This window comes from Mauremys reevesii, linkage group 3 (genome assembly GCF_016161935.1).
Source record: "Mauremys reevesii isolate NIE-2019 linkage group 3, ASM1616193v1, whole genome shotgun sequence".
Classification (NCBI taxonomy): Eukaryota; Metazoa; Chordata; order Testudines; family Geoemydidae; genus Mauremys; species Mauremys reevesii.
Genome location: NC_052625.1, coordinates 108682309 through 108705448, shown reverse-complemented (window position 1 = coordinate 108705448; position 23140 = coordinate 108682309). Strand labels below are relative to the sequence as shown.

General features: G+C 42.9%; 1 protein-coding gene across 17 annotated transcripts in view; it reads right to left on the bottom strand.

Moving 5' to 3' along the window:
- AHI1 (Abelson helper integration site 1) overlaps positions 1-23140 on the bottom strand; it is a 165200-nt gene that overhangs the window by 37419 nt on the left and 104641 nt on the right. For 13 of the 17 annotated variants that reach the window (XR_005595893.1, XM_039529237.1, XM_039529235.1 and 10 more), the window contains one exon: positions 14640-14698. Coding sequence is in view for 16 of the 17 variants with exons in the window: in XM_039529237.1 (XP_039385171.1) it covers positions 14640-14698 (59 nt within the window). In the remaining variant the exon portion in view is untranslated. Of the gene's footprint in view, positions 1-3394; positions 4092-9755; positions 10210-13012; positions 13240-14639; positions 14699-23140 lie in introns of those variants that run through there. The other 4 variants (XM_039529247.1, XM_039529249.1, XM_039529248.1 and 1 more) reach the window with 4 other exon arrangements.

The following is a 23140-nucleotide window of genomic DNA, read 5'->3' as shown; positions in this document are numbered from 1 at the left end:
GTGTGCCAGCATGTAACCAGGGTGAAAGGGACTAAGATATTTTAATGGAAGAATCAACAATGTGCATTTGGAAGTGATGTTTTCACCCACAGCAGATTGTGCTAAGTTATAAACCAGTTTAAAATTTATGAGAAATCTCATTCAACCTCTATTTCTTCCATCTCACACTCACTTCAAATGTTTTCAGCACTTAAGTTTTTCTCTTTCCTTTTCTTTTAAAAAAAGGTCTTTTAACTTTTTTTTCAAACAAATGAATGCACATCTTAAATGTGATGCTGCTTTTATTTTACCAGTACTTTTTCTATTAGGCCCTCAACACGTCTTTTTCAAAGGACCATCATTATAGCAATCTTCAGCAAGGAGAGCAGAATTTGTGGTCTCCTCTGAAATCTCAAGTGACCTGCATTCCTGCCCCTGCAGAAGTATAATGCACTTTCACATGATGACTAGTCTTAACTCATCTAGGAGAGGGATACTTGGTAACCATGAAACTTAAGCTTCTCTAAACTCATCTCCAGCTCATTTATGAGATACAATATATAATATGCAATATGGCTTTACTATATTGACCATACATTAATAAAGTATCAAAGCAAATAGCTGCAATCCATTTTTACATTTTACTAACATATCTATACCTATTACCAAAGTGCTACTGAATTTTTGTAGAGTACACACAGAGTAATAACCCTTTATGTCTCATCTGATAAATATACAGGCTCTGAACACATTACATCTGTATTACAGTACAGTTTAAGCGGCTTGTAAATGGCATACTGGTAGTTAACACAGCCATGCAGGTTTCAGCCTATTCCTCATCTTTCATTCTCTGAGCAGAGAGAACTCTGCAGGCAGTGTGCTTAGCCTGGAGGGTGGGAGTTGTTGCTCAACAATGATTCATCAGGATGATTATTAATATTATCTAGGTAACTAGTTAAGGAACTTATATAGCCCCCATTACAATATTGAATGTTTCTCTCTTTTTTGTAAGGTATTCGTATTCTATAGAAGGTCTCATCAAGTTTTCCGTACACTGAGGTGAGCTGTTAGGAAATAATATTCTCAAAGTCATGAGCCACCCCCCAGAATATTTTGAATGCTCTCCGATATTGTGCTAAACTTTTATTACAACATGAACCCAAGGAGTTTCCACTTGAAGGAGTATGCAGTATGTTTTTAAATGGTGTACGTGACAGTGTGTGTACAGAACCCATCCGAGTAAGAGTTCAAGAAGAGTTATGACCACAGCTGCATGCTCCAAACTTGGTATTGGTAGCAGGATAGGGTCTGCTGTGGTGAATAAGTAATTTCCCCAGTACACTTAAGCTCCCATCTAAATTTCAAAATAATACCATGGAGATGTAACTGGCTCCGTCAATACTTTTAAAGCATGACTCCTTTTCACAGTGTCAATAAAACATAATTTTTTCAGAATTGTCCTAAAGCCTTGGACATATCTAGCTCCAGCATGATTCTTAACACATCTCCCCTTTGCTGTAAAGTGAAAACAATTCAACCATGTTCTATTCAGATTCCATGATACTGCTATTTTTGGAGTGTAGGATGGATGCGTTCAGAGGAGTTGGAACTAGCACACTAGGAGCCAGCCCACCTGAGAGAGACAGGGTGAAAAAGCTAACTGGGAATGCCCTCTTTTGCCACATTAACCTTAGCTGAACAAAGCCTTTGTGAATATTTAAGCCAGGGATTGGCAACCATTCAGAAGTGCTGTGCCGAATCTTCATTTATTCACTCTAAGGTTTTGCGTGCCAGTAATACATTTTAACATTTTTAGATCTCTTTCTATAAGTCATAATATATAACTAATATATTGTTGTATTTAAAGTAAATAAGGCTTTTAAAATGTTTAAGAAGCTTCATTTAAAATTAAATTAAAATGAAGAGCCCCCCGGATCTGTGGCCAGGACCCAGGCAGCGTGAGTGCCACTGAAAATCAGCTCGCATGCCGCCTTCGGCACCCGAGCCATAGGTTGCCTACCCCTGATTTAAGCCCGTCCATGGAAGAACCCCCATAGATGTACCAGTTGGTTGGATTTCAAGATCCTTAAGTATTAGTACTTCAGACTCTAGCTTACCTGACCAATCACAGTGTATTCTAAAATTGAATTCTGCCCAGCAGAACAAGAAAAAGAGGCACTTGCCAAATGACAACCAAACTTGCTGACGGAGCTAAAAGGGCTCCCTTGGGGGAGGGTGACCGCTCTTCTGGAGGCCATTAGGCATATGTGTGGTTCTTTTTCAATTGTTTTGCATGCACCCTACTTCCCATTCTTGCACCAGGGTTCAGTCAATCCTAGAGCCAACACTCTATTTTATTCTTAGGCACCGGAGATACGGGGGCCACAGGGCTATTCCCCCTCCCACACTTTTTTAACAGGGGATACCATGCCCCCTTCTTTTTAAAATGTAGCCGGGGGGGGGGGTGGAAAGAGTGCCATAGTCTGGCCTGGCTGGCTGGCACCTGGGTCCCACTGCATCACGGCATGTGCCAGTAACTAGGCCCTCATCTGCCAGTGGCTCATGTGGCATTAGCTCCTCTGAGTGCCAGGAACTATCCGGGTCTGGGAAGCAGGACAGACCCATCCCTCGAAGGCTTTGGGTTCACCAGCAGGGAGGGTAAGGGGAACAGTGCCGATGCTGTTTATTCGGGTCCTTCATTGGTGCAGAGATGTCCTGCACTTAGGCTGGTGTGCTGTGCACCGAGGCTGCCGGTGCTGGCTCTTGAGCTGGTTGGGGCCAGAGAACGGACTCCATCAAGAAGAGCTTGAGGCAATAGTCTCTCCCCCTCATAGTTCTGGGCTTGAAGCCTCTGCAAGTGGTTCACTTGTCTTGCAAATGACCCTCTCCCTGGCACTTCAGACAAGCGGCGTGTGGATCCCCTCTGGGCATAGGCTTACCACACCTATTGCATGACTTGAATCCCTGGAGCTGCAGCATGCCCCGGTGACGGGGAAAAATATCGGGGGTGGAGGGGAAATCCCCCTACTTAAACTTACTAACAAACTAAGATAGTGAAGGATAACAACTATATACAGGGAAAACCACTAGGAAGCACTTGCTAAAGCAAGAGACCAATGACTGTCACTGACGGTAAGAAGGAACTGAGCAGGCGGTGGGTCAGCAGAGACCTATATACACCGCCACAAAGGCGAAACTCCAGGGGTCACCATAGCCAACCCAACGGGTACTGCTAGGGTAAAAACTACCAACGATTGTGCATGCAGCATGTGCACATACACCTATTAGAATGGACATAAGCAATCACTCAAAGAAGAATACAATAAAGCATATATTTCCATTTCTTTATTGCCTTTCTTTCAGTGCCACTCTCCTTTCATTTTATCCCTCTTTTCCATTTCCTTTACTGTCTAGAGTTTGCTCTCTCCCTCAAGCATTTATAGGATGCCCATTATAGTGGTATCAAACATCAACATCAAACCATATCTTGCTTCTCTCCATTAAACAAAAAGGATTCCTTTCTTTAGATCCTTCCTCCTACATTCTACATATGTGAAATATATTGTCTCTCCTCTTTTAGTCTGTTTTTCTGTCCTCTTTACTTGCTTATGCTATTCTTTCATCTCTCTGTTCACCCCTGTTCTGTTCACACATCCTTCACTCCTTCTTTGACCCTCTTCCATGTTGTGTGCTCTTTACTGCTCACTTTTGAGACTATTGTTAAATGCTCCTCTTGCTCACTTCCTGTTGTTTCTTTCCTTCCTTCTGCCCACACACTTAATCTCTCCCCAACTTTTTGTCTCTTAATATCCTCTTTCCTTTCACTTCCCAGTTCTTCTTTAACTTCTCATGTTCCTAACATTCCACTTGCTGTCACTCCAGTCTCTGGAACTGTAATGGGATGAGCACCAATGGATTTTGTAGGCTGACTTCCGGTTGCTCCATTCCCACACATTCATGAACACACAAACAATGGTTCTGTTTGAAGTTAACTCCCCAGTCGTGCAATGAGCTTCATGCAGTTGGACAGCTAGATCAACATACAGTCTTACTGAAATCAGTTGAGCTCGAGGCGGGCACAGAGGTCCACATGTGTGGAATTCATTGCAGAACTGGGGACAAAGAAAGGGGTTACAGTCTAAAATCAACATCCGTTGTCCCTCAGTTGTGGGAGAGAGAGCTGCAGTTGTGAGGATATTAGAATTGACGTTTTCTGGAGAACTTTACAAGTTCGTCTACTGTAATTGGGAAGTTAGTTAGGACCTCATACTCCTAAAAAACTTGAGCCATAATAAAGAAACAACTAAGGGGAAGAGTAAATACATAAATACTTTGCTGCTTTCCAGATCACAAAGTCAAGTGGAGACTAAATTACATCATCACCAGGGCACCTGACAATGGAGCTATTTAAAGTGTTTACAGCTGCTTCTTATATTAGCATTTTCAGTGATACTGGGTGGTGAGGGCTGTGCATGTGTGCACTGGATTATTCATGCACCTTTACTGAGCACACATCAAGAAGATTTGGACCTTAAGTAACATTCATTGCCTCTAAGAAGAGAAGCATTCTATGTATAAAGGAATTGTATATGCATTTATTGTCATCTTTCTTGACTATACTGCGATGTTTTATTTCTACTACTCAACACATATACTTTAAATCCCAATATCATAACTTAAGGGAAGAAATAGGAAAACATTTCTAATGATAAAGTTGGCTTATGCATTCAGGTGCCATTTTTCTTTGATTTACAAACAGGTTCTTCACTGCAACAGAGTAAATATGTGGACTGTCTTCCTTTACCAATTAAGTATTAACTAACTCTTTTACACCTTCTGCCTTTCTTTAGATGGATAAGGAGCTTTCCTCTAATTAACCTCAGTCAGACATTACATATATCTTGCCTCTGAACAGATGCATCTTGTCAGGATCATAACAAGGGCAGTGGGGACCAAAGATAAGAGCAGGGTCAAATATGAGGCTGAGAGTAGCGGAGGAGTTCGTAGTCAAGTTCCAGACCAGGGTTAATACCCAAGATCAGAGTCTGAGATAGGTTTCAGGGTCTGGGTCAGGAGGCAAGGTCCAAATCAAGCCAAGGTCGAAGCCAGGAGTCTGAGAGCAGGAAGCAAAAATGGTTGTGGCAGTTACAGGAGATCTGTGCTGTTGTCAGGACACTTCCTAGAATGCCCCTTAGATTTATATAGGGTAGGGAGCCAATCAGGAGCCATGAGGCTGCTGCCTGATGGAGCCTGAGGGCAGGGACTTCTTGTGGTCTTTGTTCACAGCTGGTCATAGACAGAGTGTGAACCAGTTACAACTGCTGCTGGGTGGCAGCGTGGAGGTGTTTGCTGCCCACCAGCTCTGCAGACCTGATTCAAGACCCGCTGGGCACCCTCTGCCAGCCCATATTTGTTTGGATGGGCTGCCATGAGGTCAGGGGCATGGATTTGGGATGCTGACTCCCAGGATCATCCTCTAGGGCACAGTCCTCCAGCCTACAAAGTACCAGAGGGAGCTGCATTTGATTTTCAAGTCCAGTATTTCACAGACTTCATACTCGTGCTCTTGGATCAGCTCCAAAGGAGGCAGTGGTTGGGACCAGTGAGTGAAGGGGTTGTCAACACAGAGTTTTAGCAAGGATACGTGGAACATTGTGTGGTTTTGGTGGGATCTGAATAATTGAAACCTCATGATCACTGCGTTGATTATCTGGCTGATGGAATATGGCCCAAGGTATTGGTAATCCACTTATGACAAAGCCAGTCAGTGTGGATGTGTTGAGCTGTTAGCCAGACTTTTTACCCAGTGGTGAATGCCAGGCCTTCCCGGCACTGGCGGTCAGCAAACCACTTGTAAACTTCCTTGGCCTTGTCTATATGTGCCTTGAGTTCTTCTTGGACATCATGGATCAAACACACCCACTCAGCGGCTACAGGATTGGTGGAGGTGACAAATGCAGCTGGGTGGAAATGGGGGGTGGAGGCCATAGTTTGCATAGAACGGATTCTGCCTGGTGGACATATGATCAATGTTGTTGTAAGCAAACTCTGCTTGGGGTAGGAAGCTCGACCAGTTCTCCTAGTGGAAATTAATAAAGCACCACAAGTATTGTTCTAATACTTGACTGCTTCCTCAGACTGACCATCAGTTTGTGGGGGATAAGCAATGGATGTGTAAGCACAGATCCTAAGTAATTGTAGGATTTTGTTCCAAAACCACAACACAAACTGCAGACCCTTATCAATTGAGACTTGCTCTGGGAGTCCATGGAGACAGATCAGTGTCCTTGTTAGACACAGGGAGCTTGACTATAAAGTTCAGGGTAATGGCTGCCCAAAGCCTGGACGGGCTCTCAGAAGGCACTAGGATGTTGAGGGGTTTTGAGCGCGACATCGTGGTGCAGGCATGTCTCACAGAAATCAACATACAAGTCCATTATTGTGTGCACTCAGGGCCACCAGAAGAAGTGGACAGCCAAACAGAGAGAGTCTTGAAGCTACCCAAATGGCCTGCTAATGGTGAGTCATCACAGAACCATAGTACTTCTAACTGAGGGGGTCCCAGTGGAATGTACAAGTAGCCCTTGACAGAGAGCAAGCCATCCTACTGTTGCCCTTGGCTTGCTGCCTCAAATTCCTTGGGAAGGGGATCCTTCTCTGCAGCTGAGTGGATCATTGACATGAAGTCCTGAGGAACTGCAGCATCCAGGAAGTTCAGGAGCTTAAGAATTGGGGGGAGGGGCTCAGCATAGGGGGGCTCTTGGCTGGTGAGATATTCCCCTTTTTGGGATGAGGCATTGGCGGTCTTGTTCTGGGCACCTGAGTGGTACATGATGGTGAAATTGAAGCATGCAAAGAACAGGGCCCAGCAAAACTGCATCTGGTTAAGGGCAGCAGAAGTACTCAGTTTTTACGATCAAAGTAAACCTGTCCTGGGTACCAAGCACCCTCCAGATAGCAGCAATGCTCTTCTAAAGCTGCTTTGAAGGCTAGAAGCTCCTTAACTAGACAATTCTGTTCAGCTGCAGTGAACTTCCATGAATAATACACACAAAGCAAGAGGTGCCATTGGGGAATCACCTCTTTGAGAGAGTATTGCCCTAATTGCCACATTGGAGGCATCAGTCTTGACAACAAAGGGTCATGTTGGGTTGGGATGAGCCAGGATTAGGGTGGGGGAATGCTCATTGGGCCTCTGGAGACCAGCTGAAGGTGGTATTTTTGAGGAGAAGTGCTGTCAATGGGGTGATGTGGCCTGAAAATCCAGAGATGAACAGCCTATAAAAGTTAGTGAACCCCAGGAAGTATTGTAGCTCCTTGATATTTCGGGTGGGCACCAAGGCCTGTACTGCCTCCACCTTTTTGGAGTCCACTTGGAAGCCCTTGGGGGAGAGGATGTAGCCCAGGAACTCCATGAAGCACTGGTCAAAGATACATTTTTCCACCTTTGCATACAGGCCATGTTGGCAGAGCCATTCCAGGACTGACCGGACATGCTTGGTGTGTTGCTTGTGATCCTCAGCAAAGATGGAGATATCATCTCTGTAGACAACAACATACTGATCTAGGATGTCATGGAAGACCTCGCTCATGAAGTGCTGGAATGTTGCAAGGGTATCTGTGAGGCCAAACTGCATTACTGGGTACTTGTAGTGGCTATAACAGGTTTGAAAATCTGTCTTCCACTCAACTCCAGCTTGGATTTGAAACAGGTTGTAGGCCCTGTGACATAACACTCCATATTCTTTATGGAAATATACTTATTATATGGAAATGACATAACAGATGTACTTTATGCAAGATGGCTCATGTAAGGTATCATTGGAAAAGTTATGATTTACTGAATGTGTTTATCCAATTTGTGTGCATGTATCATTTTTGTAATCTGAAGCTGGGAATATTGACCATGTCTCTGTATTTCAAATATGCTATGTTGGATGAGGCCAAACAATGTTAGTGGCTTATTGAAGAAATGACACAAGCATAAGGATTACCCCAGGAACTGTGTGCAATAGAAACCTCTCAGATATAGCTCTACACAATGGGAACTGTTTGACCCAGGTCAGATAACTCTATACAATGGGAACCATTTGACCCAGGTCATAGCAAAAAAGCTTTCCAATAAGTTGGGGGGAAGATATAAAAGAGGGACAATGACAACATGAGGGGCCTCACTCTCCCTACAACAACACACCTGAAAACACCTGAGGAACAAAGAATGAACTGTGAGACGTGATGGTCCCAGGCTAAGATCTTTAGCGTGTGTATGAAAACCTGGGAAAGCCAAGGCAACTGGTCTCTTAAGAATCTGCCTGCTTGTTTATCACTCAGGGTGAGAATTTGCTAATTTGCATCCTACCTATCTAGTGTGTGAAGCTTAGTTTGTGTGTTTTGTTTAATTTTCCTAGTGATCTGCTTTGTTCTGTTTGCAATCTCTTGAACCACTTAAAATCTGCCTTTTATAGTTAATTTCTTTCTGTTTATTATTAAACCCAGTTTATGCAACTTCTTACGGGGGGTGGGGGAGAAGGTGTCGTGCATATCTCTTCACATTGAGGAAGAGGGAGAATTTTATGAGCTTGTGCTGTACAGACATTTCTATACAGTGCAAGGCAGTAGTATTTTGGGTTTGTCTGCCAAAAGGGGTGAGCATGTGAGTGCTGGGAAGCCGTCTCACACAGAGCTGACTTCAGTCTGTGTCTGCAGTGGGGTGTGGCCCTACCTGTGTGTGTGCGCACTACAAGAGGCCAGAAAGCCTAATTCAGCAAAGCAGGGAGAGGGAACCCAGGCTGGTTGAGCAGGGGAGGCTCAGTTAAACCCCAGCACATCAGATGGCATCCTGGACGAGGTGTGGGTCCAACTTGTCACAGGCCCCTCACAAGTCAAGTTTTACCTAATACCTGGGCTGATTGCAAATGATCCAGTAGTTCTGGAATAAGTGGAAGAGGGGTTTTGATTCTTGATGATAACCTGACTGAGGGCCTGGGAATCCATCTATAAGTGTAGGGTTCCATCTTTTTTTTTTAACAAACAGAACCAGGGCCCTGGTGGGAGAGGTAGATGGCTGAAAGAAACCCTTAGGCAGATTCTCCTGGAGATAAGAATGCAGGGCAGCCACCTCAGATTCTGACATCACATATATACGGCCAAATGGCACCTTGACTCCTGGCTACAGCTCAATCAGGCAGTCATAATACTAATGGGGTGGTAGGGTGTTAGCATTCTACTTCTCGAAGACGACACCACAGTCACTGTATTTGGGGAGCAGTGCCAAAGTCACTCTGGTGATGGTCCCACCCAACCCAAGCCAGGGCCCAGAAGCGGGAGTATCTTGGTTCCAGGGTTTGTCAGGTGGTGTACATAGGTAGACTTGCTGGCAGAACTCAGACAGGAAGCTAACTTTGTGCTCATGACAAAGAACGTGTGGCTCATGAATTGTCACCCACAAAATGAAAAGGATTATTGGGAAGTGTGGTGAGTGGATCATCTCAAAATGAAGGGCTTCCGATGGTCCTGAATGACAACTTCTAAAGGCACTGTTTCCTGTATCATTGGCCCCAACAAGAAGAGTGAACCATCTATAGTTTCAAGTAGAACAAGGACCATCTTTGTTCTACCAGAATACCCAAGGATTGGGCCATATCAGCATCTATAAAGTTGTCTGCTGCACAGGAATCTACCAGTGCCCACTGTGGAGGAATTTGGTAAAGCTCTCCTGTAACATGGTGGCAGATCCAGACTTTAGGCCACAGGGAGCACTCACTGTGCCTGAGATGTGCATCAGTGAAGAGTAGGGCGGATATTATCTTGGGGTTTTCCCAGGCCAACCCCCTCTACTGATCCTGAGCATAGTCATTTCCTGAACTGGGTCATACTACAGATCATGATGGGCAGTTGCATGGCTAGATCCTCAATAGAAACATAGCTCATGGCAGCGATGGCACTTTTTTCCCTCAAAGGTCACATGGCAGTGGGTGGTATCCAGCGGCCTGGGTTCAAGGTCCAGGTTGGAGATGGGTACCAATGTACGCCAGTTGAGTGGTGGCCCATACTCCTTCCTTTCCTCATGTCTCTTGTGGAGCCTATTGTTGATGCGTATGATGAGGTTGATGAAGGCATCTAGGTTGGCTGGGGACTCCACATGAGCTAGTTCATCCTTAATTTCTTCATGTAGTCTCAATCAGAACTAGTAGATCTGGGCCATTTCATTCCATGCAGTGTCTGAAACATCTTCAATAATAAGAATGAGGGCACATTAATTTTGTGTGGAATATGACTTTAAATGACTGCTTCATGGAGCAGCTGGTACGGGAACCCACAAGGGGCGAGGCGACTCTAGATTTAATCCTGAGTGGAGCGCAGGAGCTGGTCCAAGAGGTAACTATAGCAGGACCGCTTGGAAATAGTGACCATAATACAATAGCATTCAACATCCCTGTGGTGGGAAGAACATCCCAACTGCCCAACACTGTGGCCTTTAATTTCAAAAGGGGGAACTATACAAAAATGAGGGGGTTAGTTAGACAAAAGTTAAAAGGTACATTGACTAAAGTGAAATCCCTGCAAGTTGCGTGGGCCCTTTTTAAAGACACCATAATAGAGGCCCAACTTCAATGTATACCCCAAATTAAGAAAAACTGTAAAAGAACTAAAAAAGAGCCACCGTGGCTTAACCACCATGTAAAAGAAGCAGTGAAAGATAAAAAGACTTCCTTTAAAAAGTGGAAGTCAAATCCTAGTGAGGCAAATAGAAAGGAGCACAAACGCTGCCAACTTAAGTGCAAGAGTGTAATAAGAAAAGCCAAAGAGGAGTTTGAAGAACGGCTAGCCAAAAACTCCAAAGGTAATAACAAAATGTTTTTTAAGTACATCAGAAGCAGGAAGCCTGCTAAACAACCAGTGGGGCCCCTTGACGATGAAAATACAAAAGGAGCGCTTAAAGATGATAAAGTCATTGCGGAGAAACTAAATGGATTCTTTGCCTCAGTCTTCACGGCTGAGGATGTTAGGGAGATTCCCAAACCTGAGCTGGCTTTTGTAGGTGACAAATCTGAGGAACTGTCACAGATTGAAGTATCAGTAGAGGAGGTTTTGGAATTAATTGATAAACTCAACATTAACAAGTCACCGGGACCAGATGGCATTCACCCAAGAGTTCTGAAAGAACTCAAATGTGAAGTTGCGGAACTATTATCTAAGGTTTGTAACCTGTCCTTTAAATCGGCTTCGGTACCCAATGACTGGAAGTTAGCTAATGTAACGCCAATATTTAAAAAGGGCTCTAGGGGTGATCCCGGCAATTACAGACCGGTAAGTCTAATGTCGGTACCGGGCAAATTAGTTGAAACAATAGTAAAGAATAAAATTGTCAGACACATAGAAAAACAAACTCTTGAGCAATAGTCAACATGGTTTCTGTAAAGGGAAATCGTGTCTTACTAATCTATTAGAGTTCTTTGAAGGGGTCAACAAACATGTGGACAAGGGGGATCCGGTGGACATAGTGTACTTAGGTTTCCAGAAAGCCTTTGACAAGGTCCCTCACCAAAGGCTCTTACATAAATTAAGCTGTCATGGGATAAAAAGAAAGGTCCTTTCATGGATTGAGAACTGGTTAAAGGACAGGGAACAAAGGGTAGGAATTAATGGTAAATTCTCAGAATGGAGAGGGGTAACTAGTGGTGTTCCCCAAGGGTCAGTCCTAGGACCAATCCTATTCAATTTATTCATAAATGATCTGGAGAAAGGGGTAAACAGTGAGGTGGCAAAGTTTGCAGATGATACTAAACTACTCAAGATAGTTAAGACCAAAGCAGATTGTGAAGAACTTCAAAAAGATCTCACAAAACTAAGTGATTGGGCAACAAAATGGCAAATGAAATTTAATGTGGATAAATGTAAAGTAATGCACATTGGAAAAAATAACCCCAACTATACATACAACATGATGGGGGCTAATTTAGCTACAACGAGTCAGGAAAAAGATCTTGGAGTTATCGTGGATAGTTCTCTGAAGATGTCCACGCAGTGTGCAGAAGCGGTCAAAAAAGCAAACAGGATGTTAGGAATCATAAAAAGGGATAGAGAATGAGACTGAGAATATATTATTGCCCTTATATAAATCCATGGTACGCCCACATCTCGAATACTGTGTACAGATGTGGTCTCCTCACCTCAAAAAAGATTTTCTAGCACTAGAAAAGGTTCAGAAAAGAGCAACTAAAATGATTAGGGGTTTAGAGAAGGTCCCATACGAGGAAAGATTAAAGAGGCTAGGACTCTTCAGTTTGGAAAAGAGAAGACTAAGGGGGGACATGATAGAGGTATATAAAATCATGAGTGATGTTGAGAAAGTGGATAAGGAAAAGTTATTTACTTATTCACATAATACAAGAACTAGGGGTCACCAAATGAAATTAATAGGCAGCAGGTTTAAAACAAATAAAAGGAAGTTCTTCTTCACGCAGCGCACAGTCAACTTGTGGAACTCCTTACCTGAGGAGGTTGTGAAGGCTAGGACTATAACAATGTTTAAAAGGGGACTGGATAAATTCATGGTGGCTAAGTCCATAAATGGCTATTAGCCAGGATGGGTAAGAATGGTGTCCCTAGCCTCTGTTCGTCAGAGGATGGAGATGGATGGCAGGAGAGAGATCATTTGATCATTGCCTGTTAGGTTCACTCCCTCAGGGGCACCTGGCATTGGCCACTGTCGGTAGACAGATACTGGGCTAGATGGACCTTTGGTCTGACCCGGTACGGCCTTTCTTATGTTCTTATGTTCTTATGAATATAGGTGACTTTGGGATTAAGATGACTGATGTTCCTCAAAATGAAAATTGTCTGAGAAATATCATCAGAGTTAGGTTATTACCTTGAAAATGAAAAGCATCCTTAAATTAACACTTAATATTGAATCTTAATGAATACATTCCATGTATACACAAAGGAAAAAACACAAGAGAAAGCGTTAATAGTTACATTAAAATGCTATAAGCATAGAGAAAGTAGTAACATCGTAAAATACTGTAGTGGGCTTTGGTCTCAATTAATACATCTAACATCCCGGAACTACTGTAAATGTTACTTCCTTGGGTTTCAAATGAATATGATCCTTATTTGATTATAGTCCTTCAGCGTTTAATGAGCATGAGAATCTATAATCTGCCTAGAGGAAAAACTGTGCCAGGCTGCACTTTATTGAATCCTACAGTGTACAAACAGAGAACAGAAATGCAAACACAGCTGCCTCAGCAAAGCCTACAGGGATAAAGAAAGAAAAAAATAAAAGATGAGTTCAGAAGTATGTGAAATAATCCAACTCCTGAGATTAATCAAATACACAGCAAAACTATTTGATCTATTTTGTCCTTAATTGGCAACATTTACTTTCTTTCTTTAAAGAATATATCACTTCCATGCTATTACGACTTTATTTATAACATCACTAGAAAAAGGGTTAACGAAAATATACTCAATCCCACCAAATTTAACAGAAAGCTGCTAATTTATTTATTAATCCCTTCCCAAAATGAGTCTATGCTACAGATACTTCTAAGGGTTGCTGTAGCAGAAAAGCACTGATATACATATTGAATAATTCATATTTTTTCCTAATAATTGGCTAACATCTAGAATTAAATATGTATAAAATATGCAAACAATAATAGTCACTTAGCCAACAGAGAAAAAGATGAGTGAAAAACTATATTTTCAGCATTGTTTTTCAAGAGAAGTCTTATTTATCATATCAGCCTGCTACAAAGACACATTAAAGGATTTTGTGAAGGAAAGGTCTGAATGAGATGGAAATAAAAGGGTGGAACAGGTTCTGGGAATTAAGGGCACAACCTAATTTATGTCCCTTTCCGATGAACCCTCTGGAGGCCAGCAGCTGGCATGCAATTACCATATCACATTAGGTCAGGACATTTCGACTGCAGGCACCAGGGGGTTAACATCCAAGTGCAGTAGGCCCATTTTTTTAGGGGTAAAACACAAAGTGTTAAGAACACTACCTCTTCTACAACTAGTCCCTCCTTGGTATTTTAAAAAAACATATACTTTAATGATTGTATAGTTGTAGTTAACTAAGTTTATAGAGGTTGGGAGTTCTTTTGTGTTGGGAAAGAAGGATCAGGACAGAGTATACATCTTCACCAACCAATTCCTATATGTACAAGAAATACACAGAAGATATTAGTGATTTCACTTTGTACCAGTTGGCTTATGGTAACCAAACAGTGCTTGAAATAAGATGTAGGTGAGCTAATGGTAAAAAACAGCTGCAACTGATCCAATAGCCAATTTTAAGTTACAACATTTTCCCCTCCTGACTTAGTATTGCCCATATTCCTGCTAAATACCAAGAATACAGAAATGTGATTCTGACATATTCATTTCTAAACAATATGAGAGAGAGAGAGAGCGCACGAGCGTATGCGAGAAGGAAGACTATATTTCACCTTTAAAAAAAAAAAATCTGACCTCTATATCAACATGAGGTAAAAGCCTACACAGCCATGAAAGTTTCCTTAAAGATATTTCCTTTTATTCACAAAAGGAAGCAAGAAATCTTTTCTACAAAGCAATTTGTGAAGAATGTCATTTTATAGTTTAACATTATCAATTTTTTTAAATGCATAAATAGAATTCCTTACCGTCTGTAGTCTGACTGATGGTGTTCGGCTAAGAGGACTTCCTACTGGGCTGAAACTCCCTGTGAAAAGACAAAGCTGTGAATTTTTGCTTGTTATCCTGTTCTAATAAACCACTTTATTTTAAAAACATTATGTTAGCAGGACATGTTTCACAAAACTCTAATGAAAAGAAGCACCATCTTTCTGTTGCAACTACGCATCCTTCAGTCAGGAACAGTTGGAGGGTTTATCTAACTAATAGACCTGACACAAGGTTAGTTAATCCAATATTTCCATTCAAATGATTCGGAGCAGAAGCACAAGCAATGTCCACATGCCACCTCGTGCTCAGAACAGACACTATTATCTAAGCTACACTGCCTTTCTTTTCATTGTATTTCTGAGTAGTGCATACAAAGTTTTCAGTCAGAAATGATCACAAAACCTCTCAAAGGAATTACTTCCTTATTTTATCTGAATGAATAAGTATGTCTATTCAGTATCTTTCTTTGATCATCTGACTTCCTACCACAACACATCTTGATGTTTATTTTATTCACTCTTTATACAGTGCATTTGAAAAAGTGCTACTTGTAAATTTGTTCCTTTTGAAATTATTACATTGGCTAAGCTCAAAAAAATCCTTTCATCATCTATGGATTTATCTTTTTGTTACTGGTTTCTTCTACTGTGTATCTTTTAAGAAAACATCTTTAAAAGATAGAAACATCTGAATATTGCTAAACATGACAATACTTAGATGAAATATCTTGAGCAAAGGTATAGCATTTTTTCTTTTTTTTTCCAAGCAGGTGGAGCAGAGGGAGGCCAAATAGCACAGATTTAAGATCACCAGCTTTTTGCCATGAGAGACAAGGGTTCAAATCCTAGTTTAGGTTTCAAGTAAAAATGAGTTCTAAGGTCTCACTCTAGTTTCCAACCACAAAACCCAACTCAATTTAGCACAACAGGTAATATCTGCTCATAAGGAGCCCAGAGTTTGAATAATGGGGATTTTTCAGGTTAAGATTCAGATGCATTGGCACAGATCCTTAGGAAACCTTGTACAGCATCCAACTGCACTATACCCCTGTTAAACCAGTGGTATTAGTCATATTCATAAGTGATTTACTCGTAAATGTTTAACTATTGGAAAATATTTATGTGTGTCATTAAATGGTGTAATGCAAGCTCAAAGGGTTACAATTTGGTAGGCCCTGATATTGCAAATGTAACCCAGGTGCCTAATAGAGAAATAACTGTTTAACTATCTGGGGAGGTAGGTAGGAATGAGTTGTGTCTAGGTCATTGTTAGGCAGATGCACAATTAGCATTGCACACTCAGAAGTTTCTGGAATTGAGTGTGATAGTTTTGGGTATGCTCAATGGGTTGCCAGTAGCTTGACTGTGACTCCATTAGTAAGGCTACATTTTAGTCAAGGGTATTTTTAGTAAAAGTAACGGACAGGCGATGGGCAGTAAACAAAAATTCACAGCCTGTGACCTGTCCATGACTTTTACTAAAAATACCCGTGACTAAAACTTGGGGAGGGAGGGGGAGGTGCTGGGGGAGAGCGGCCAGCAGGGGACGGCCTGGGACCCCCACTGGTGCTGGTAGTGGGGGTTGGCGGGGCTGACAGACTCCCTACCTGGCTCTGCACACAACTCCCCCGCAGCAGCAGCAGAGTTTGTATGTGGGAGGAGGTAGAGGTTTGGGGCATGGGATGAGGTGAGGTGGACTCTGGGCAGGCTTATCTGGGATGCTCCCCAGGAGTGGCGACATCCCCCTTGCTCCCAACCCACACAGGGAACCAGGTCAATGGGAGATGTGGGGGTGGTGCCTGCAGGCAGAGGCAGTGCACAGAACTGCCTTGGCCATGCCTCCACCTAGCAGCTGAGCGAGGGGATGTTGCCACTTCCAGGGAGCACCCCAGGTAAGCTCCGCCCACAGCCCACATCACCCCGCCCCGTGCCCCAACCCCTTGTCCCCTCCCACACCCAAATGCTGCTGGGGGGGGGGCACGCGATGGCCTAAGACTTCCCCAGCAGTGGCCGGTATGACTGGTGCAGGGGCTGCCTGAGCTGCCCCAGAGCCAGGTGCACTGGCCGCTGCAGCAGTTATGGAGGTCACAGAATCCGTGACTTCCGTGAAAACTCGCAGACTTATCCATGAGTGTAAGTAGCCAGGGCAGCTGCTTTGTAAAAGGCCCTGTGCCCTCTGTGGGTTGGGAGAAGCTGAGCCACAGGAGCAGAAAGCAGGCTGTTTCTCCATTACTCTGATACATTTTGCAGCAGGTTAATGATATTGTTAACCCTCCTGGAAGTGCTAATTATAAAAGGGGAAATGGGGAGGAAAAACTAATTTTTTTATTTTAATTGTATACTTGGGAATGTTTGATTTTAGCCAAACTGTTTTAGTTAAATTGTCTAAACTAGTATGATTCACCAACTTTTCTCTTATTTAAATGTGATGATAGGGAGTTACCTATATTTTGCTATTCTCAGTTTGTATTTTTCTTGTAAATTTTTTTTTCCTTTTCCCCCTGTATACTTAAAGTGAGTGGTTGGTTAGTTAGCTAGCTAACTGAGTGATTTCAGTAGAGGAGAAAGAAGAGTCTGCATGGATTCCAGCTGAAGATTTCTACAAGCAAGTGAAGGGACGATATTGATGCAGTGCTTCTGATTCTGCAGATTGCAGAGATTTTGGTGATCAAAGACTGTAACTGAGACTCAGATTAACTCAACCTAAGCTTTTGGGAATTCAGAATTTCTTCTCATTGTGTTTCTGTGGGGACTGACCTGTTTAGATTTCATTTCTTTTATTTATGTTTATGTATCACTATGAAGATTACGTGGATTATAAAATATCTATGTTATGTTGTAGAAATTAAGTAGTTGTTAATAAAATTATTATTATAAGATTTTATAAAGTTGGTATTTAAGAATTAAGTTCATTTGTTTGTTCTTTTTGGACTTGTTGGGTGGCAGAAAGCCCTCCACCAGAGCAACCTGCCAGGCCAAATGGAAAAGGTTTATGTGCTGGACCTCAGATCAAGGTATCTGGGCTGAACAGGCCTCACTCACTGCTGAATCGGCAGCATCCCACGCCATTTGGAGGGAGCACCTTGCAGCTGCTGTACCCACCTCCACCAAGGCCCCAAATTCCTGGGCTGAGTCCTGGGGCAGGGACTCCTGGAACTTACGGAAGGAGTCCTATAAGTTAAAGATGCATCTGCCCAGAAGAGCCTGGTGGTTAGCCATCTGGAACTGAAGGCTGGCTATTGAATAAATCTTTCTTCCAAAGAGGTCCAGCCTCTTGACCTCCTTATTTTTGGGGGTCAAACTGGTTTTGCCCATCTATCTTTCTTGTTGGCTGCAGAGATGAGCTAACCTGGAGGTGGATAGGTGTACAAGAATTCAAAACCCTTGGCAGGAACAAAATACTTTTTCCTCAGTCCTCTTGGATATGGGAGGGATGGTTTGCCAGAGGGCTTTGGCTATTTTTAAGACCCCATCATGTACCGATAGCATGACACAGGTAGGGGTAGATGCCGAGAGTACATTAAACAGGGTGTTCGCATGTTCAGCCATCTCCTTTACCTCTGGGCCCAAGTTGATGGCCAACCACTGAAGCAGAGTGTGGTGTTCCTTAAAGTCATCTGGTGGGATGGCATGAGAGGGCCTCGCCACCACTGCATCTAGAGACGAGGATGATGACTGGATCACCAGGGCAATAATCCCCCATGGGGAAAGGGGACTTTGGGGTGGGCACTCGCTCCTCTCCCCGCTGTCCAAAGGAGCTTTGCGCACTGAGCCCGGTGCCGTCGTTTGTTGCTCCAAGGTGGCGGCTGAAGAATGGTGGGAAGGGGGCATCAACATCACAGGCATGCCCCACGCAGTCCAGTAGGCCCACTGTGCTGGCCACTGGCCCTGCTGCTAAGATAACATTGTGGAGGTGATGTAGCCTCAGGTGCCCAGTCGTGCCAGTGCTGCCTCGGTGAGGGGCTGAACTCCCTTTCCGTGCCAGAGGAATCCCCTTCCGGTGACTACAGTGGGGCCGTCAAAGCTGTGTCTGATGGCTAACGGTTGCCACGGGTGACCAATGTCTTGAGTAGGTGGATCGGTGCCGGAGGTGGGGAGATCGGTACCGTGTTGGAGACTGTTCCCACGGTCTAGGAGATGGGGATCTGAGGAGACGGTTGGCGGTAACCGGTCACCACATCGCCAGAACCGATGTCTCCCCTGGGCGATCTGCATTGAGAGGGCAGAGACTGCGATCACGGTGCCGACAACCTGGAACATCTTGTGGGAGACCTGGGCTGAGAAGCTGGAGATTTGGAGCACGGAGACAGAAAGCATTGTCTCGCCTCTGGAGACCAGTGGCGATCACTTGCCCTCTGGGAGGTCTTTACGGCTGGCTTGCCCTTGTAGAGAACCCTTGCTGTTTCCTGTGATGTGCATGGTGCCAGCAGCACTGGTAGAGGCCTTTGCTCTCTGGGCGCCGAGTGGGCCTGGGAAGGTGTCAGCCCTGTCAAAAGTCTGGGTCCCCCACTGCTCCCGGGAGTCAGTGGTGGATCCCTCAGGGCACTAGGGGGGCCCATCGGGGAGGCACCCCCATGTAGCTCCAGAGTGAGCGAGTGGCCCAAACTGGATCCTTTACCCAATGCTCCTTGGCCCTTCTTGCTCAGTGCTGGTGAGTCACGCTTCTTTGACTTCTTCTTGAGCACCAGTGAAGGCAAGCAGTACTGGGTAAAGCCCAGTGCTGGGAGTGCACTACGTACTGAGGCCGAAGTATTGGGACTAGAGTCCAGTTGGGATGGCTTTGAGGCCAGGCAGAGAGCAGCCTCCGTAAGAAGGGCCCTCAAATGAATCTTGCACTCCTTCTGTATTCTGGGGTGAAAGTTCTTACAGATGCAAGATTTGTCCTTCACATGTGATTCTCCCAAGAACTTCAGGCAGCTGCTATGGGAGTCACTAACGGGCATAGGCCTGTTACAATCAGAATAGTACTTAAAACCCAGAGACCAGGGCATGCCATGCCTGGGACAAAGTACCCACTGGCACTCTAACTTCTAACTACACTCCTTAACAACTACATACAAACAAACTTACGGTTCTAAGGCTTAAAGACAGGAGAGAGAGAACTGCTAACCCTTGCTAGGCAAGGGAAAAATGTTCTCCAACCAACCATCACATGTGGTAAGAAGAAACTGAAAGTGTGTAGGGCCGGTAGTGCCTGATATACTGATACATGAGTGCGGCACTCAAGAGGGCACCACAGCTGACCCTATGGATACTGCTAAGGCAAAAATCTCAGATGAATGTGCACTTGGGCGTGTGTATACCTAGAATGGAATCGACATGAGCAAGCAGTCAAAGAATAAACTATTATATAAACAAAACCTTGGCTTATTATTTGATAGTTTTAATGTTGATACTTCATTTTTATCACAATACTGTGGAACTTGTCACCTCCACTGTCGTCATTTTATATTATTTTAACAATAATGAGGCAAACAGCATCTTTAAAAACAGTGTTTTAGCCTTATAAAGTACCATAAAACAATATTTAGGCTAATGAAATTGTGTCTTTTAACAGAGTTTGCCTTTTAATGATAGTCAATACTACAAAGCTACTATAGTAGCATAAAACAATACACTGCCAAAAAAACATTTCCAATTACTCTGTGATTAAAAGCATTTTCTATGAGTTACTATAGTCCTCTGCCAAAGTAATCAGTTAATTAATGTCATTTTGCTTCAGAAACAATGATAAACTGTACACTACACATTTGCAGTGCATTCACTACTCCATGGAGCCACATTATTTGTTGGCAGTGGTCAGAGCTTGCTATAGCTTCTGAAATAATTATTCTTCAATTTCCTCCATCTAATCTTTGGTCTCTTTGGCCACCTCCACCTCTTTTCCCTTTGGTTCTTTTTTGTCTGTTGTACATCTCTTATTATCAATTTCATCCACAGGATTTTCTTCTACATCTATATTTAAAAATTTGTTTAAAAGTCTGGTTCATTCACAAAGGAAAGTCCATTCAGCAAGTAGGTGAATATCCAACTCCTCTTCCTCATATAGTACTAAGCAGAAGCCTGATTTTTTAAGCAGTTCTGTGCAGTGGTTGGGTTGACAGGGTTCCATTCTCGATAAAGCACGTAAACTACACTGAGCAGGTATGAGACTATCTCAGAAGGGCTTGGTTTGGTTGTCCCTGATACCTGTACAAACTTTCCAACCCTATAGTTCAGTATTGGAATTTAGCGGTCAGAATTATGGAAGGACATTTTCTTTTTATCTGGTGACTTACAACAGAGAGACTGGAACATGTCTCACTGGGTCTGTCATTTAGTCGGAGCCTGTATAATGGTCACTAAGTCTTTTATAGGGCTGAACCTGAATAAATTGCTTAAACCAGGTTGCCTGTCCTAAACAACCTCACAGACATTTCATGATCACTCAGAGAACAAGTTTTATAATTCCAGATGATCATCCACATGAGTTCTCCTCATCAATTTCCCTCCTTAGCAACTCCTGCTGCCTTCACCTTCAGATCTCTATATGCCTTGTGAAGCTAGTTTTCTCTGTGAAAGTACTACATCCTAGATTGCTGTGCTCTCTGTGGCTCTGCAATGGTTTCTTCCAGGACCTTTTTTACATATATAATCTCACAAGAGGAGTAAATAAAGCCAGTTCATTCTTCAAGAGTATGTAGGCTAATGCCTAGAAATTATTACAGCCTCTCAAAATGAGATGTACTGCAGCTCCTTCTTGGACTACTAGGACTCCTCCTTGGCATATTTCCAACTCAGGTGCAGTGTTCTTCTGTTCTGTATAACCCTTATGTCCATTGATTATGTTAGCCATGAGACTAGGATATCTACTAACTTTATGTGGCACAGCTTTTCTTTAAGGTTTTTTCCTCACGAAGAGTAATTTTTCACTATACATAGCAAAAAACAGAACACCCCAATACCCCTGTTATACACATTCCTGACAAAGTCCTCCAGTTATCCAAAAATTTGCTGAATTTATATAAATCATTTGGAAAGGATGGGCATCTTTTCATAAATATTTTAGTCACGTACTTTTTCAGACAGCCAGAAACCACACTACCCTATTCCTGATTGATTTGAGCACCAGAGTACTGAAAGTGTATCTTTAGCCTTCTCGCCTCCAATTGGCTATAAATTATGTGGTGGGTATCCTCAATCAGCATAACCATAGCTGGAAAAATTAACTAGAGATTAGGCAGTTTTCCTACCTTCTAAAATGTGTATCTGAACCACAGGAGCCCTGGATGGTCTTTCACCTCCTCATTCTTACCTAATTCCTTCTGTCTTCAGAGAGAGTTAGCATCTGTGCGCGTACCATTCTACCAGAAACTCCCCTCTATTCTGACTAATCCTGCCACAGTTTGGCTATATTGAATTCATCCATTGTATCTATATCCAGAGCGTCAAGCAGAATAACCAACAAAGAAAACAACTTTTGTTTCACAGCCACGATAACAGTCTTTGAAAGCCACTGCATACACATATTTTCAGGTGTGATTCATACATAATAAAAAGTTGGAATCACTCAGTTGACATCATCTAACAATTTATTTTGCCAGAGAAGAAAGAGTGTACTCTAATGCCCAATCCTTACTACAGGTGGAGATGTTTGAAATAGTGGCAATATTCAAACTTAGTTCAAACCTAGTTTTCTTGTAACATGGTTTTGGACATAGTCATTTGTCTGGCCAGCACCAAACTATATTCAAAAACTGTTTCAACAAAATTTACTCTTCAATGCAGTTTTTGTAATTAGTTTTGATCACTGTTAGTCTTCTGCCACAACTGTTGGATCTTCTGGGCTCAAAACTAATCTGGGGTTGAGATGAGGGGTTGAGCTGCGTTTTTAACCACTATTTTAAAGCATTCCACATGTAGCAAGAACGAGGACAAAAACAGTTCCAGGAAACCATTCAAAACACGTTTGTTGAATTGTCTTCAAAAGTCAATAGTACTCATATGCTCAACGTTAAGCATGTCCCTAACTGTGTATGCTTAAGTTCTTTGCTAGATCAGGACCCCAGCCTGACTTAAATAGACCAAGGTGCTACTTGCACTCAAAAACCCCAGAATATAGTCCTGTGAATTTGCAGAATTTGCTCTACCATTCTTAGGCTCTCTCTACAGCACACAGTAGGTCCGTTCACACCATTACTATCCCCTCCTCTATATGCCTCTTCCCTCTCTCATCCCCGGATACCTCTATAGCAGTTTGAAAAGATTCTACTGTCTCCCCAAGGATGGCCATATCTTTCTACACTGGGTTCCAGTTCATCATATAAATCCCACAGTCTGTCCACTAAACAAAACACTCAAAATAAAAGACAAAAAACAATAAGCTCTTTCTTTTATCTTCTGTATTAATTTGTATGAAATATACAGGAAAATTTTCCCTTCAATTATATTAGAAATCTGATCCCTGTGAGCTGCCTTAATGGTATATACATAATGAAAAA